At 40.4% G+C, this 16,321-nt stretch overlaps 1 protein-coding gene across 3 annotated transcripts in view; it reads right to left on the bottom strand.

Moving 5' to 3' along the window:
• Nucleotides 1-16,321, bottom strand: part of RFTN2 (raftlin family member 2) — a 41,406-nt gene that overhangs the window by 1,881 nt on the left and 23,204 nt on the right. For 2 of the 3 annotated variants that reach the window (XM_080399565.1, XM_080399566.1), the window contains exons 9-10: nucleotides 10,533-10,611; nucleotides 501-5,353 (exon numbers count right to left, since the gene is read on the bottom strand). In XM_080399565.1, coding sequence (XP_080255691.1) covers nucleotides 5,084-5,353; nucleotides 10,533-10,611 — 349 coding nt within the window. In that variant the 3' untranslated portion in view covers nucleotides 501-5,083. Of the gene's footprint in view, nucleotides 1-500; nucleotides 5,354-10,532; nucleotides 10,612-16,321 lie in introns of those variants that run through there. The other variant, XM_080399567.1, reaches the window with a different exon arrangement.

Genomic DNA, 16,321 nt, shown 5'->3' with positions numbered 1-16,321 from the left:
ACCAGTTTCTCTGAACCACTTTGTCTCTTTCAGGTTATGCTTACTGGAGGTCAGGAATATGCTTTAATTCTTTCCAGTCATCTAAATTCTAATACAGGAATTGGGCTTTGAAAAAAAAAAAATATCCCTGAATCCTAACTAACGCTGTTCTCTAAATTAAGCCATAGGGAATTGTCAAGACAGCAGCCTGCCCTTTTTGCCTTCAGAAGGTTAACATACTAAGAACAAGGAAAACCTAATCAGCTTCTCGTAGGTGGCTGTAAGCCTTAAGAAGCTTTCCCTCCTGAGTGTATGGACGTACAGACAACACTGCAGAAAAGTAACTCTAGCTGAAGGAAAGGTATACCTTGGTCTAACGCATGTAATGCCAGTGTGAGACAAACGTAATAAAGAAACTGGTAGCTGATTTGGTAAGTACTTTTAATGGTGAGAAGCCTCCTACCAGAACTATACAAAAGATCTTGGCTTTACAGAAAGAAAATAGTATTTTACCAGCCAGAAACACAGAAGCTAAGCAGCAGTTTATTGCAGTGGACCAGGTATGTAAATAAAGTGTTCTGACAATTCCAAGCAAGGCACAACAGTGTTTTTACAGCTGATTTTTTCTTCCTGCTTGTAAACACTAGAAAAGTAATTCCTCTCCACACAATTAAAGCATCAGAAAGCATAAAAAGTCTTGCAGACGTTCACAACCAGCACTGGTTGCTCTCTCTGCTCTTTTTAAGAGTTGCAGTCACGTACAGGTAAGGGACTTTGCCATTACATTTCAGACCACAGGCTCCTCGCTGAAGCCCTGTGATTGAATAAATAAGTGTACTTACTTTTTTTGATCAGGGAATGCATCCATGCTTAAGTCTGACTTGCAATTCTTTTAATAAAAAGATTAGTATGTAAAATATGTTCTGGTAAAATAAAAACTGAACAGTATGTGTATATATGTACACATATGTAATAGGAGCATACAAAGAAGTCTTGCCAGAGTAACTTTCTGACACCTCTTCTGATTTACAAACTTAGTTTAATTGATGGATGGTGCTGGTCACAACACTACTGAAGGCATACCTGAATGCTATCGTTTGTGTAAGACCAGGTGATGAAACAAGTAGCTTGAATGAGAATCCCCTATACCGAAGATGCACCCTCCCCTTTTTCACTTTTCCAAGGAAGAAAAAGTTTGCTTTCAGAATTTTTAACTACAAAAAACAAAATAGAAGATTTTCCCATTATTTCAGAACCATTTTCAATTATTTCTGTTTCAGCACTCAAGCCCCAGGAAGATGGGTGGCTTATTCTGTGTTCAGCTAGTGCATGAAGTCAGGTAATTCCTGCACACTCTTCACACAGGCTGAGCAAGCAACTTACTCTCCCCGATTTTGGAAAGAAAGCCTTGCAGCAGGGAACGCTCTGAGCTACCTGCCCACCAGGGACGAAGCACTGGTGCTTAGTGTAACCTCAAGAACAGGACAAGCACACAGTCAGTCAGACCAGCTTTCCCAGTCTCCAACAGCAGTTCCCGGTTCAGTGGCTTTCAGAGAGAATAGGGCAATGCTTTCTTTCCTTTTGGGAATTTTTCAGTCGTCTTTTAAATGCATGTAGTTTTATACACAGCACCCTGCAGCAAGGAGTTCTACAATTAGCCAAACAGCTGCCGTGCCTCATTTCAAACCTGCTTCTCACTGCTGCCATGATTCCCTCGAGTTCCTCTATCAAGTGCTAAGGAAGTTATTCCTTTGCTACCCTCTCCATGCCACTGGCTTTACAGATCTCTATCTTGGCTCCCAGCAGGTTGACCTTTTTTCCCCAGGTGAAGAATTATATTTTGTTTGGTTTTTTCCAATACAGAGCCTAAATGTAGCCCTGTGAGGTGAAAGACAACAGAGAGCTAGGAAGACAATCTAAGGTTAAAGTTTCTACAGCAGAGGTAACTGTACATACTGTGAAACAAATGGCATTAAAAAAACCCAACTGTCCTTAACTACACAGGAATCACTGAGCAGGTTCAGAACAAACAGTTTAGCATATTTACACTGAATTAAAGAGAGCAGGAAGAAATTCAGAGGTTTGCAGCACAGTCAATACCTGTGAGATTTGAGGAAGGACTGAAGCACAGTTAAAACTGGGCTACTGAAAAGGAATATTTCACTTCAAGAAGACAAGCCTTTTTTGCTAAAACTGGGCATATTCCAGAACGTACCAGACAACCAAAGCACGCTCAGTTTCTACCCTTGTTTCAAATCAGAATCTCCCTTGTGTACATCCCACTAACGGTAAGGGGAAAAGTTCTTTTAAGAGAAGGTACTGATTTATTTGAATTTTCTGTATTCTCAACAGCTGATATAAAAATATCTCAGTTAAAAGTTAAATGATGCTTTTTATTCAATAAATTTTATTCAATAAATGTATTCTAGAAAGATTAACTGCATTCAATTTATTAATTTATACATTGTACCTTATTTAAACAGTTGTACAGTTTTGGTTTAGGATTCTCTACTGTTAACCATCTTACGCAGGGATACTTCTTTACAAAAGGTCATTTCTTTGTTGTACTTTGAGAGCTTTAACTTGGAATATTTAGAATTGCTAGGGGATTTTGACCATTTTTTGCTGGTTTTACAAGTTTGACTTGTATGGAGGATCACCAGTAGTTAAAATTACACACACACACACACGCACGAGTTCTGGATAAGTCATGACAAATACTTCAAGTAGAGCAACATATTCCAAGTTGCACAAGACCAGCTGTTACCCCATTTTTAATCTGCTAGAGTTACTTGGCTTTCTGCCAGAGACAGATGTCATGTGTATCTTCATATTTTTTTCCATGGAGGAGACTGCTGTGTGAGGCACCACCCAGTCCAGCACCCTCCCCATTAGTGGGGCGATCCTCCTCCGTGTGATGCCCCCCCAGATAAGGAATGAACGCGAGGTTTGTGCCCCACATCCGTGACCTTGAGATGCTGGTGGGAAAGCAGGGAGAGAAGCCTTGTCAAGAGTGGATTTCTTACCATGCGTGCTATCCCAGTGTACTCCTGCGCCCTCATCGCTCCCCGCAGTGTGCACGGTCCTCCTCCTGCCCTACCGGCTGTACTTGGCTCTTAGAACAGTCACAATGCAGAACTATCCTGCCAGGCTGCCAGCATTTTTCTTTAAAAATTCAATTCAGAAAATGGAAGCTGCCCTTTTCAAAATGTGCAATAGGAAAACCAAGCTGAAAGAATGTTTCCAGCTCCAGGGCTATAGATGATTTTTTTTAAAAAAAGCAACTCCAAACCTGCCACAAACAGTTGTTAGAGCTGCTCTTCCAAAGTGAAAAAAACAAACAAGCCTGCCTACAATTTCATAATGAAACTGGGATGCAGCTCCAAAGCAATAATCGTTTCAAGCTCCCACTATGACACCCATGCAAGTAGAAAGGGTTTCCCCTGCCTTGTAAAAATAAACTGAAATACCACTAAGGCTTTGTACTACTTTTGCTTATCCTAGCAAGTGTAACTCTTTTTTTCCTTTCATGAGTTACTTTTTGGCTACTGAAATAAGCAGCTTTTGCCAGCCTTCTTTCTGCACAGCTCCCTGCCACCAAGATCACAGTCTGACTTCCACTGTCCTGGTCATCTCCTGGGGTGCTTGTTTGCAGTCACATTACTGGCATTCCTGTCACTGTACTAATTTGCCCACTGCCTTTGGTGCCAGCAGCTGCCACTGTGGACAAGGAAGCTCCCACGGCAGCTGCTGGGATACCCCACCAGGGGAGTGGGGTGCTGTACTTAAATGTAAAGCACACACACACAGGCACCAAAATCCCTGGGCGATGCACGTGCTGTACTGCAAACACCGAGAGAAGTGTTGTGAATACATCTGCTCAGTTCTGTTCCGACTGCTCATTTTGACCAAACTACTTTCCATCTTTTGCTTCCAAAACTAACTGAAAGATGTTTTTAGTTATCATCACATTTACCTTCTGGAGATGCATTTTTATTCAACTCCTCTGTAAAATGCAATTTCAAGACAGCAGCGTAAAAATAATTCCTGTTCATGCCTCTGCCCACAGAGCCCTGCCAGTGTCAACCTCCCTTAATGCAAGGAGCTCCTCCCCACGGTGAGGATGGAAACACAGCAACTTCCTCCTCTGAACATTCCTTCTGGTGTTTGATGCATGTGAATACACCTCACCCAGTGTGACATACATTCAGCTGATAAATTTTTTATATATACATCAGCGTATTTGTGTATAGTCTATGATCTAATATTGCCTAGTAAGTTTAGCCTCCTTCCTCCTCCTCTGCATTATCAGCATCACTGTGCACACTGCTGTCAATGCTGCTTTAGTGAGCTTCTCAAACTACTTTTTCAGAAACTGCAAGTTATCTTTCAGGGGGTGGGTGGTTCTTAATTTCCACTTGTAAGTAAATTATGAATACATCATTATACAAGCTATATGCTCAGATAGCTTTTGGCTTAGATGTACAAGGAACGCCAGTAAAACCTGCATACGTGATGTTACATTACAGGAGTAAGTGTCTGCCTACAGCCTCCAGAGGTTTTCTGTATGTGCCAAGTCTGAACGCAGCCTAAACACTCCAGCGTAAGACTTAATTTCTTTAGGCTTTTGAACTCATGCAAGGCAAGTAAAGTGAAAGTTACATTAAAACTTAACAACAACCAGACAGTTCATTTTCCCCACCAGTATTTACAACACCCTTAAAAAAAATACAACACTCCTCCAGCTTGTGGAATATACTAAACACATCCTCTTTCTTTTCTCTCTCACACAATTCAAACTGTCACTGTTTTGCAGCATTTGCTTCCTTGCTTGTCAAAAGCATTAACAAGTTAGCAGAGCACCCAGTCATGTAGTTACTCTATTAAAGAGAGACAGAAAACCAAATTATTTTGCAGTAGTATTATTACTACAGTAGGATTAACACAACAAAGAAACAGACAAAAAACCAAAAGGAGTCTGGGAAAAGTAATAGGATTATACCAATGCATTTGAAGTAGTATGTTGGGTTGGGATTTTTTTGTTGTTTTTGATTTTTTTAAAGTGAATTATGTACATGTCCATCTGATACAGTTACTTACGTTATCACATACATGTGACCTGAGTGACTCCATCTTCCTGATCAAATTGTCCATCATCCAGTTCCCTTAATACTCCATCACTGCTACTGAATCCTGGAAAGCCTCCATACTGGGAGGATCCCTCCTTGATCCAACATTGTTTAGAAGGAGCGAGGTGAAACTCATCAGATGGTTGTCCAGTTTCTACAGGGCAAGAGGTAGCTGTGTCTAATCCAACACTTCTGCTGCAGACTTTGCCTTTTTCCTCCCCAGTAACTTGTCTTAAGGATTTCCTCTGAAATAAAAGAGGATGTTTGAACATTAGCTTGTTTGGGGAGGGGGGCAGGAGGGAAGCCAAGCACTTTGCAATGAGTCATGCACTAATTTAACATCAGCTGCATTTTAACACAGGGCAGCATTTAACACTCTGGTTTAAACTATGAACTTTTATGGAGAAAAAGCCTCTGACAGGTAAGTTTTTTGTTCTCTATAAATACATTTTGAGAGAGACAAAGACGACAAGATGTAGACGAGACTCAAGAAAGCAAAAATGAATGCTAAGAAAAAGTACTTCAACAGTGCTTGATTCTTATGTAGTACTCGGCAGATCCAGGATTATTTACAAGTCTTAATCCGCGCTCCAATCAGCTGTTTGAGAAAGCATGTTTTCTGTGCCTAACATACACATCTAAGGTACCCCAGCCTCTGATGCTTTCTGCTTTATGTATGTGCACATGCTGCCCTTCCTTGTGCTCTGCAGGGATGAAAGCTCCAGGGCAGCAGAGCTCCTGCTGTCAGGTTCCTCTCAGCTGCAGAAGTCCCTCCTGCCTGGAGGGGTGGGGGGCCAGGCAGTGGTGACAGGCAGCTGGCACAGCTCCACCACTTCCAGCTGCCACTGCAGGCAGACATTCGCTCTCCTTTACTCGCATCCCTACAGACCACCACGTCCAACATCTGGCTAGTGCCCTCGTCTGCAAGCTGCTCTGAAAGTCAGTGCATGTTGATCAGTTCCCCAAACATAGCTCTGTCTAGAAGCTTCAACAAAGAGTGCAATATTTGATGAAGATGTCAAACTCCGTCAGCACTGAGCTCTTCAGGAGTGTGACCTAACTGTGTCATAGGACTGAAGGCTTCCCACTGACCCATCTCATGGCAAGACTGCTGTGCTTTCTTATCTTTCCAGTTCCGCCCATGAAGACCTGCCAAGGCCTCCTCAGATAACGGCGAGTTTGAGGATTGCATTTAATCCACATGGTGGATCTATGCAGACAGAAGTCAGCAGCTATCCTGTACCGCAATGTGCGGGGGGATCTAAAGGACCTTGCACATGAAGAAGTGAGTAGAGAGTCTGACATTAGCCTTGATCTTCTGACATGCTTCTGGTTGCAGCGATGGCTACCAACGTCAAAAATAAAAGTAAGCAGACTGTGATTTACGCAAACAACCAACCTATCAGGCTATGCTAAGGGTCCTCTGAGGCATTACAAATAAATAAAAAGGTTTATTTCATTGTAGCACCAGGAGCTACCCAAGGTACTCGGCTCTGTCACGATGCAGCACCCCCAGAGGCAAGAGGTCAGTGCCTCGAGCCACAACAGAGGCAGGGCCAGGAAGGCAGGAGTGCCGGGGCTGGCTGCCCAGAGCCCTGCTGTCAGCACAAGCACTACCGAACCAGGAAAAGCTTTGCCAGGGGACACAGCACTGCCCACAGGAGAAGGACATCTAGCTAGTGAAGAATCCAGCCTCAGCAGAGCGCTGTGTTTTGGTGGTGAAGGACGCAAGCATTCTTGCAGGGGGATCTGCACAAATGCAAACACTTTGAAAACAAGAACACCCCACAACTGTTTCTGCCATGCTCTGGCAATTTGTGTGTCCCCCTTCTGTACATTGTTAAGTTTTTTCTCAAATCCTTTTGAAACAGTGAAAATACCCAAAAAACAATGGCCCTTGTGGTTAAAGGAAATGTATTTAGGGAAGCTGTTACAGGAGACATTGGGAAATTACGCTACGGGAAAACAGTGTTGCCTCAGGAGAAACAGAAGGAAATAACCTTTGGATGCCACAGTAAGAGGATGGAGAAGTCTGCTTAAGGGAAATAAAAGTAAAAAGAGAGAAGAAAAAACCCAAACAGAACACGCTCGAGTACTGTGCGGTTCAATTCTGTTATCTCCTCCTCTGAACTGTTTTCTTAGAAAAGCAAATGGTATGTGATAAACAGCCCACAGACACAGTATGGCCCTTCTAATCCAAGTGGCCTTTGACCCATTATGTAAATCATAAACCAGGTCATAATGTGCTATCCCATGAATACAGAAGGCAGAGATGAACCGTGACAACATAAAATACACCCTCCTCAGAAAAGAGACCCCGAGGGAATAAAAGACCAGGTAATGGGAGTTTTCCCCTCAATTCTTGCTGAAGCAAAACTTCCTTTAGAGACGACAATGCTAACTTCGACCCAACAATTAAAACCAACATAATCCTGAGTACACAAAGCAACCCACACCCCGTGCTGCCATTCTGCAGAACGCAAGACACAGAGGTCCAACGGCTGGACCTGCCTGTGGGGCAAAGCTCCTGCCACAGTCAGACCCCGCTGCACTAGGAGAGCTGGAAAGTGATGGGATCGGGGCTCTGGGGGCTTGATAATTACATGTCTGAGAAGGCCTGTAGCAGGCTGCTTTCTTATTTCAGTAATTGAAGCGCCTGGGTGGGTTCATATTCTGACTCTCTCATAGTTAGCATTCTTCTCAAGGCATCCAAGTTGCAAACCTGCTAAAGGTATGCTTAAATAAACATTACTTGTGATGCAACCTTTTTTTTTTTTTTTAACTTAAAACATTTTAGATATCTTAAATATTTCTGTGTTTCAAAAACATCCTAAGTAGTGGATGTGAAATTTTTTTTGAACAGCAGCTTTAATGTAATTTGAACACCAATGGAAAGATATGCAGTACCAATGAAAATGAAGACGCCGTGCCCAACAATACAGAATGACAGGAATTAAACTTTTTTGCTAAAATGATTGCAAGTGTTTGATAAAGGTTTGTACAGCTGTATCCTCAATGTCCAGGGGACATTGTAAATAAACACATTAAAAGTTTCTGAAGCAAAAGTTAATGCTTTCAAGTTTCAGTAGCTTGTTTTGCACCCAAAATCTAGCTATTCATTTCAAAGCTAGCATGACATTCTATACCAGCTAGGTATTACTAACAAATCTATGAATTCAAACTGTAATGTTGGTAATACGCTGTTCGCCAATTTGGACTTTTTGGTAAAAAAAAGTAATGAAGTAGAAGGATTAAAATGTAGGGGGAAAACAACATAATTAGAAAAACAGAAGGAAAAAAATGTTACTCTGCTAAACGTTTCAGCTTCAGCCTGAATTACCTACTTATCCCAAGCTAAAATGATCTCAGCATACTGAAATTTCCTGGTGGTGAAGTAAAACATCCACTGGTACTTAAAGAGCACATTTAGATATTAAGATTGCTCAGATTTTAAACACAGTAATCCTCATGTAAATGGCCACGAATCAGCTATTTCTTGTTCACTTCCAGTATGTTAATGCTTTAGTCAAAGGTTTCCCATTACAACAAAGTAAAACAACAACTACAAAACACACCATTTTATTTGCATAAACCAAAGCTGCTGATCACATCACAACTGGGTAAGGGAGTTTAAAATGTGAGCATAATGCTTCCTATTTTTAATTTAAACCCCATCTCAAAGATTCCTCAGTTCCTCAGACCGAATGTTTTTACAGTACTGGTTTGTATTACTTCTCTTGGCAGAATCCAGTCTCAACCATTCTAAATTTTGAGATGTAGTCATGTTGCCTTTTTAAGAGATGCTTATAGTTAGAGATACTATGCCTTACCAAGGAAAGAGTATTTATATTGGGAGTCTATGCCCTTATACAGAGTATTAAAAAACAGTTGGGAAGCATCAGGAAAAGCACGACTTCATTTGATAGTGACTGACATAATGAGGTTTTATATATTTACAATACTGATACCAAAATTATGTTCCAAAACATGCTGTCAGAAATGTATTAGGAACGAATGCAAAGACTACAAAGCCAGGCAAAGCCATTCTATGAGGAACTGGCAGGATTCAGAAAAGGGTATGAATGGAAAAGCAGATTATGAAACTGGCAAGGGAGACTACACAGAACACTGAAGAGAAAAAAGCATAAGCTCCGATTTTCTAAGTGAGGAAACAAACTACAGAGAGTGTACGAGAACTAACTGGGAATTGAGATGGCAGCAGAGACAAAAAAATTAAACAGGACTTTAATTGTGCATGTTGAATGGAGTTCTTCCAGGCATGGAAGTAGTAATTATCAGGGGACACAGTGAGAAGGAAGTTAGGCTGGAGATAAGCAAAAGACTGGAGAAGAACAAAAAAAATGGGGAAGTATGTTTTAGGAACACTAAGTAGAGAAAATTCTGAACAGAAAACACAAATGATGGTAACAGGCTGGGTAGAAGGTAAAAAGAACAGAGAAAGATCAAGTACCAATGCAAGAAATTCAGAGACTCGTGGAACTATTTGTACAGATGGAGAAAGAAGAGACCAGGTTTTGTTACCTTGTAATAGTATATAACACCACGAATGACACAGTTTGTAAAGTTACTACTCTGGTGCTGAACGTGGCTGAGAACGTCCAGTTTTCATAGCTGGTTAAGACTATCACAGGAAAGCCATGTTGACTACAGAAAGGCTGAATGGCCATTGAAAACCAGAAAGAACAAAACTTAAGACTCATCACGGGATGTTGAAAGACTTGGCAAAGAAAAGCCCACCAGTAGTTCATCCTTCTCTGGCCACAGCAGGATGTACTATAGCACTATACAGGTGCAATGACTGCTGTGATTTTCACTGAGCAGAACACGATGATTGCCACTTAATTAATGCTCAAAGCATTTTTATACAACACTATTATGGGAGCCTTATTCAAAAGGAACAAGGAGCCATAGAGGTCCAGCTGCAGGAATTTTGATTTCTCTGTCACTCACTTTCATGCAGCACCAGCTAACAGCCCTTCACCCCATTAACCTCCAGATTACAGTACTCCTTGCACAGCTTCGCGCTTGTATTCTACAAATGTGAAATAAAATGTTTCCTTCTGTGCAAGAGATTCAGGATTTGAATCAGAACATTTAAGACTTCCTCAAGACTTCTAAAGAAATACAGCACAGCCAACCTTACCCACCTGAGATATAGTAACTTCTCAGCACAGAATAGGTTTCTAGCATGCTTATGATTTTCTCTATGGCTTAATTTAAGAGGTATATGGCTGACAAAATAATAAGATGAGTCCAGCCACAAAAGCCCTCCGCAAACTTAAACCTGTTTCAAGTGAAACACTCTTCTGCCATTTTTTCCCATTAATTTTGAAGTCTAGTTCATTTCTGTACCTAACCACTATATGAAGTACTAATTTGTAATACCATAGACATGTTACTTACCTCTGGTGTCTGGATGGCAGAACTACACATAACAGGTCTCTGAAGAAAAACTACTTGCTTTGTGGCCAGATTTCCTTCACTAAAAGTTAAAGAAAATAATGTCAATACTTTATAGGCAGTAATAGTCACTGTAGCACACCCATACCTTTCAGAGTCAACTCTAAGTTGCACATACTTCAGTCCATGAGTGAGGACAGACTACCAAGTGTTAACTGGTTTATTAATTCCTGAACAGTTTTGTAATCACATTTTAAAAAAATTAAATATAGAAGCATAAAGCTGGGTTAAGGTATTATACATGAAAATATGCATAGAACAAAAGAATTGTATTACTATGATTAGAGTTATTTTACATGTCTGCTCTTGACAGTTTAAGTACCTGAGATCCTACTTTCAATCAAAGTCTGCACCTTTACGCCTGAAGTAAGCCTCGAAGAGTCTTTCTGCCACGTCCCATTCACCGACAAATATACAGCAACATACTACTGCTTACTAATGCCACAACAAATAGGCCCAATCTCAACAGATACACAGCTTCAACAAATATCTCAACATTTTGTGGTATGAAACTTGCAAAGTAACGTTCCTTACTGCTAACTAAAAGGTGTTTTCTGATTGTAACATCACATCTAACTGACACAGCAGGGTAAGCTTGCTGTCAGACTGCCTATACATAAAAGGGCTCAGCTCAGTTTTTATAAGCTCTACAGCCACAATGAGATAAATGACACTGGCTGTTTTGTATGTGGGAGGTACCTGCATAGGAAGGACAAGATAAGATAGCAGTAAGATAATAGAGGAGGGAGAAAAAAAAAAAGAGGAACTTTAGTTTTTAGTCCTGGGACTTTACAGATGTTGATACTGTTGTGGTAGATAGAATTTAAAGCAGTACAGTTAAGAGTTTTTTCAAAAGGAAATACTCATAGAAAAATAAATGTGAAAAGGCGAAGTTATTCCTCAAGACCAAACTAGATGTTACCAATATGATGTTTCAAAAGTTTTAAACTCTTTTAGTACCAGTGGTACATCCTCTGAAGTTTTTATGGATTTATTTTCATCACCTTTCCATCAGAAATACAAAGTCTGCACCTTGATTGTGTATATACTACAAAGCTTGACTATGTGGCACTGAAAGTGTCCAAGAATTTGAAGACCAGAGCTCTAAGATGGGAGGGTTTAAAAAACTTCTGTGCTCTTCCAAGTATCAGATACTACATTTTGATAAACTCTTCTTCTCTCCCCTACTTCTACTTCTGGGTAGCATTCAATGAGATCTTTATGGACTTTAAGGATGGACACTGAAATACTTCAGTAGAAAGAAAAGCAGAAACACAGAAACACAAGACAGACATGTAGTGAGCTCATTTGAGGTATTTACGATTCCACCTAATCTATCAATCATAAAACAGTACTATTGTGCATAACATTACAGAAAGAACTACTAAAATAATGTAAGCTTGTGCTTCAGTATGGGTATGTCACCATCCGAACAACCACACACATGAAGTTGAGGTAACATTCACATTTCACGCCAGGGCTAGGACTGATAGAATTAATTTATATTTAACATCAGGGACTGGCACCATGAAAAATTAGGGATTAAAACTGCTCCTATGAGATCAGGAAGAGCCTATGAACAGCCTGTCCCAGTAGAGCTTCCAGAAGTAAGCTCTGAGAAAGTACACAAAGCAACGCTATTCCCAGCATACTGAGCTACACCTGATCTAGTCAGTGACGGTGGTTCTGCGATGGTGTTTGGCTCCTCGCAATCTTCTCAGTCCAGCTGAACCTGGGTCATGGCATATTTTGCATGTCTGCCTTGGATGATAATGGAGAACTAGCTTAAACTCCAGCTTGTGGCGAAAGCAAGGAGGCAGGAGAACAAACTCGTGATTCCTTAAATTAACAAGGCTTCCTACTCTGAGAGTCCCACCTCACAATCTGCATTCATTAAAAGAAAACATCTTACAATTTTATGTCATGAGAAGGAAACTGGCAAACCTGCAACCTTACTTCACTTGGCTAGGTACCCCTCCCTGCCTCAGTATGTCTGTTTTGATGGTACCAACCAGGAAATCTCTCTTCCAAGGGACACAGCTGAGCACAGTCCCTGGCATGGGCAAGAGCCTGCTGCTTATTTTGTAACAGTGTCTGCATTCCTTGAGAGAACAGAAAAAAACCCAAACATTAAGCTACAGCTTGTACAAATTCTACTAGAAGAGAGAAAGGACACAACGGTGAGTAGACAATAAGTAAATGAACAATTTTCTAAGTCTGACCTTATTAAAATGCCGCACACGACAAAGTGGCTATGAGCTTAATTCACAAAGAGCTCAATGACAGTGGGATTTCCACAGAATTTAAATGAGAAAAAGTGCTTAGGGCAAGCCCCTCCATAGCTTCCCTCACATTTCCACATACTCTACCTGCCTTGTAAAGTCAGGGCATTTTGAAAACTTAGTTGGAGTGGTTTGTCTGATAAATTAATAACCACCAAGTCAGTATTTTTGCACTGCCTGCTTTGCAGCGCTTGTGACAAGTCTGCCTTGCCCATCCATTTTCAGGGACTACAGTCATCAGAGAGGGGAAATAAAGGTCACTGCAGAGTAAAGGCTGCCGAAGCCTTTTTCCTGTCTCTTCTTTTAAGAGGGATGAAGAGCAACAGAGACTCTTTTGTTAAAACACCAGTGATTTGCTTGTCTGCTTATGCTGCACGGGCAATATATTTGTCCTCTTACACGTATATATTTAATAAGTCCCCCAAAACAATCATCAAGCTGGAAGCTAAGAAGCACTGCCAACGGCTCTGATTTTTACAGATTTTTTTTTTTTTTATTTTATGCATGAACATTTTATATACTAAGCACTTAGAACTAAGGTCAGACAAAATTTTCTGAAATACAAATAAAAGGAGCAAGGTAATAAATTATTTTAACCCATTCCATTAAACCCCCCCCAAAAATGGTGTTTTGCATTTCCCCAAATGAAGTTCTGTGCTCCTTTGGAATTGCACATCATCTAGACTTTCAGTTATGAGACAGATACCAGCCTGGGATAGTAATAAGTCTCCTGGCTTAAAGGATGTGTTTAATGGAAAATTAAAAACCTTAGAAGTACTAATTTTAGACCACAAACATATGAAATGCTACAAACTCATGATAATATCATATTAGTAACTGCAGTAGCACTAAGTTACTAGCAAAGTATCTTCTAACATTTTTTTCCACTCACTAGATTTAATTCTTAGAAGGCCTATTAATCCTTGCTAGATAGCTTCTGAATTTGGCCTAATTACTGTCAAATTCTTGTCCTGAAGGCATTTACCTGGTAAGTAAGAGTTGTCTATAATGCAGGAGCCTCTTTAGGTCATTAATATTAGTGTGGGTCTGTCTTCTGTTCTTTTTTAGTCTGCTTTTTTGGTCATTTTTTTTTTATTGACTGCTGACAAAATTTAAATCCAAGATACGGATGGACACAACAAACATTGCACCATAAGCACTTCTCTCATATTCCTGGAAAAATGGAATCACTGACAGAAGAGGGGAACTTCTGTGGGTTTTACAGTGTCCTGACCACAAAAAACCCCACAGCATGTATTTTTCAAACAACATTGCATAAAATAGCAACTCTGCATGTTTCAAGTATACAGCATTTACCATTGCTCTATTTGTAACAGCAAAGATAGCATTGCTCAAGGAAATGTTTCCTGCATCCAACACAATTTAGCTACTGAGATGGAGTTAAAGGACTAAACAGGCATACAGAGTGCTGCCCTGCCTGAAACCGGACAGTGACCCTTGACGTTCAGCTATCATGTGGCGTGACACCCCATGCAACAGGACATTTTATTTTATGGAGAGCAACATCTGTTAGAAGAAAAACTTCAAACAATAAACCCACACAGGAACAGACGTGACAGCCTGCTGTTTCTTAAACTGCTTCAAATCCTAGCCATGTGAAAACCAAACAAGGAACACATCAGCGCATGACAGTCCTGTCACACTCCAGAACCTGTGTTACCCTGTTGGTCACACTCTTCATCTGGAGACAAGCAGTGGCTGTAACGGCTAAGAACAGATCACAGAAGATCTGAGAGGGAAAGTTCTGCAATAAATCAGGAGGAAGACAGAGAACAAAGCAAAATATTATGGTGAATAAAAATGGGAAGCAGGCTGCCTTGCTGACGTTTTACCCTTAAACAGGTTTTTCTTTATATACTTCATACAAATTCTTTTATTTTTTTTTAATGTGAATTTGTGAGATCTTCCCCAAATGTTGCTCATTTGGTTCTTTTCTTTTCTTTTTTCTTTTCTTTTTTTTTTTTTTTCTGTGCTTCTGAAGTTCGTTAATATTCAGACTGGGTTTTGAGGTCAGAGTTTCAAGTCTGAGAAAAGACCAGCTGTTCAGCAGCATAAAGTGTCCTTCTTTATTGAGACATTTAACTTGCATTCCTAGGATAATCCACCACCACAGTAATGGCATCTTTCCTACCAGACACATAGTAACCATCCAAGAATTTCATCTCTTCTTTAAATACCAACATCAATGCCTAAAAATAGCATTTATCAATCACTACTTAGCCTATCAGGACAGAAAGACTTTTTTTTTATTTTGCAGTCTGAAGAATTCTTGATTCCTAGTTAGGAATTTTTGTTCATGGGCTTTTTTTTTTTTTTGCTTTTTCTTTTTTTTTTTAAGAAAATTGAATAGCTGTGTATGAGATACACCACAGGCACACAGAACATGATTTGTCCTATTTCATCCAAAAGTATCTCACGAGCCACAGCAGGACAACAAATACCAGACAATTCATGAAGACATCTATCCAGCCAGTTAGGCCAGAAAACAAATGTTTTTTATTAGCATGAATTATTCGAGTGTTGATACAAAATGAATCCAACTTCAGATTTGGCCAGGATACAACCCCATTTTGCACGATCACAGCTATGAACAGGCTGGTTGTTCCACATCTGGGAAGCAAGGCTACTCCAGACATCTAGTGCAACTTAAGTATCTTGCTGGTGTACCACCTTCTTACTAATCAAGGAACGGGTCCAGGCTAATTAACCTGTCAGCACTTCCTACAGCCCTTTTTTTTTTTTTTTAGCTTTATAGCACCTGACTTCTTTTAAAATGGCCCTGCCGTTGCTCTGCCACCTGTGGGGTACAACACAGGACTGTTTTCCCTGCGGCAAGCACCAGCTGATACTCAGCGTGTTGACCAGCAGCTGCTCGGGATCACCGTGACCCTGCTGTCCAAACCCTACAGGGACGGGTACAGCCACACTGCTTCTGCGATCGAAGAGGTTTGGAGTTAAAAGCCCTCTCTCATCCTACGACCCACAGCGCATCACAACTATTAAAGTCTTTCCCTCTCCTTGTCCACTCGCGTCTTTCCAGAAGTAGATCCAAATCCTGAAGGCTTAATCCGAAGCTTTAAGATTTGGCCAAAAACTTTGGCTGTTTATGAAAACAAGTGGTTCACATACCCTTACAAGCCACCATGTTCAATGATAATACATTTAGACTATGAAATTTTGTTTGAAGAATTAAAGGATAACCATTTGGTTTCAGATTCTGAAAACTGCTTCTCTCTGGAGCAGGAGCTTTGCAAGGTCAGATTTTCATAAATTTCAGAAGAAAACAAAACATGCAGAGACCCTTCAAAAAAATTGCAGAATGTGCAATATTGTTTTACCACAATTTTTAAGCAGCTGGTTAAAATCAACTCTAAAAACCCCCACCCATAAAAATAAACAGCCAAAAAATCCCTTAACACCTATTTCCTG

Source organism: Falco punctatus (assembly GCF_963210335.1).
Source record: "Falco punctatus genome assembly, chromosome: 8".
Classification (NCBI taxonomy): domain Eukaryota; kingdom Metazoa; phylum Chordata; class Aves; order Falconiformes; family Falconidae; genus Falco; species Falco punctatus.
Note: the sequence above shows the minus strand (reverse complement) of the source record. Positions and strands in the feature narration are given on the sequence as shown.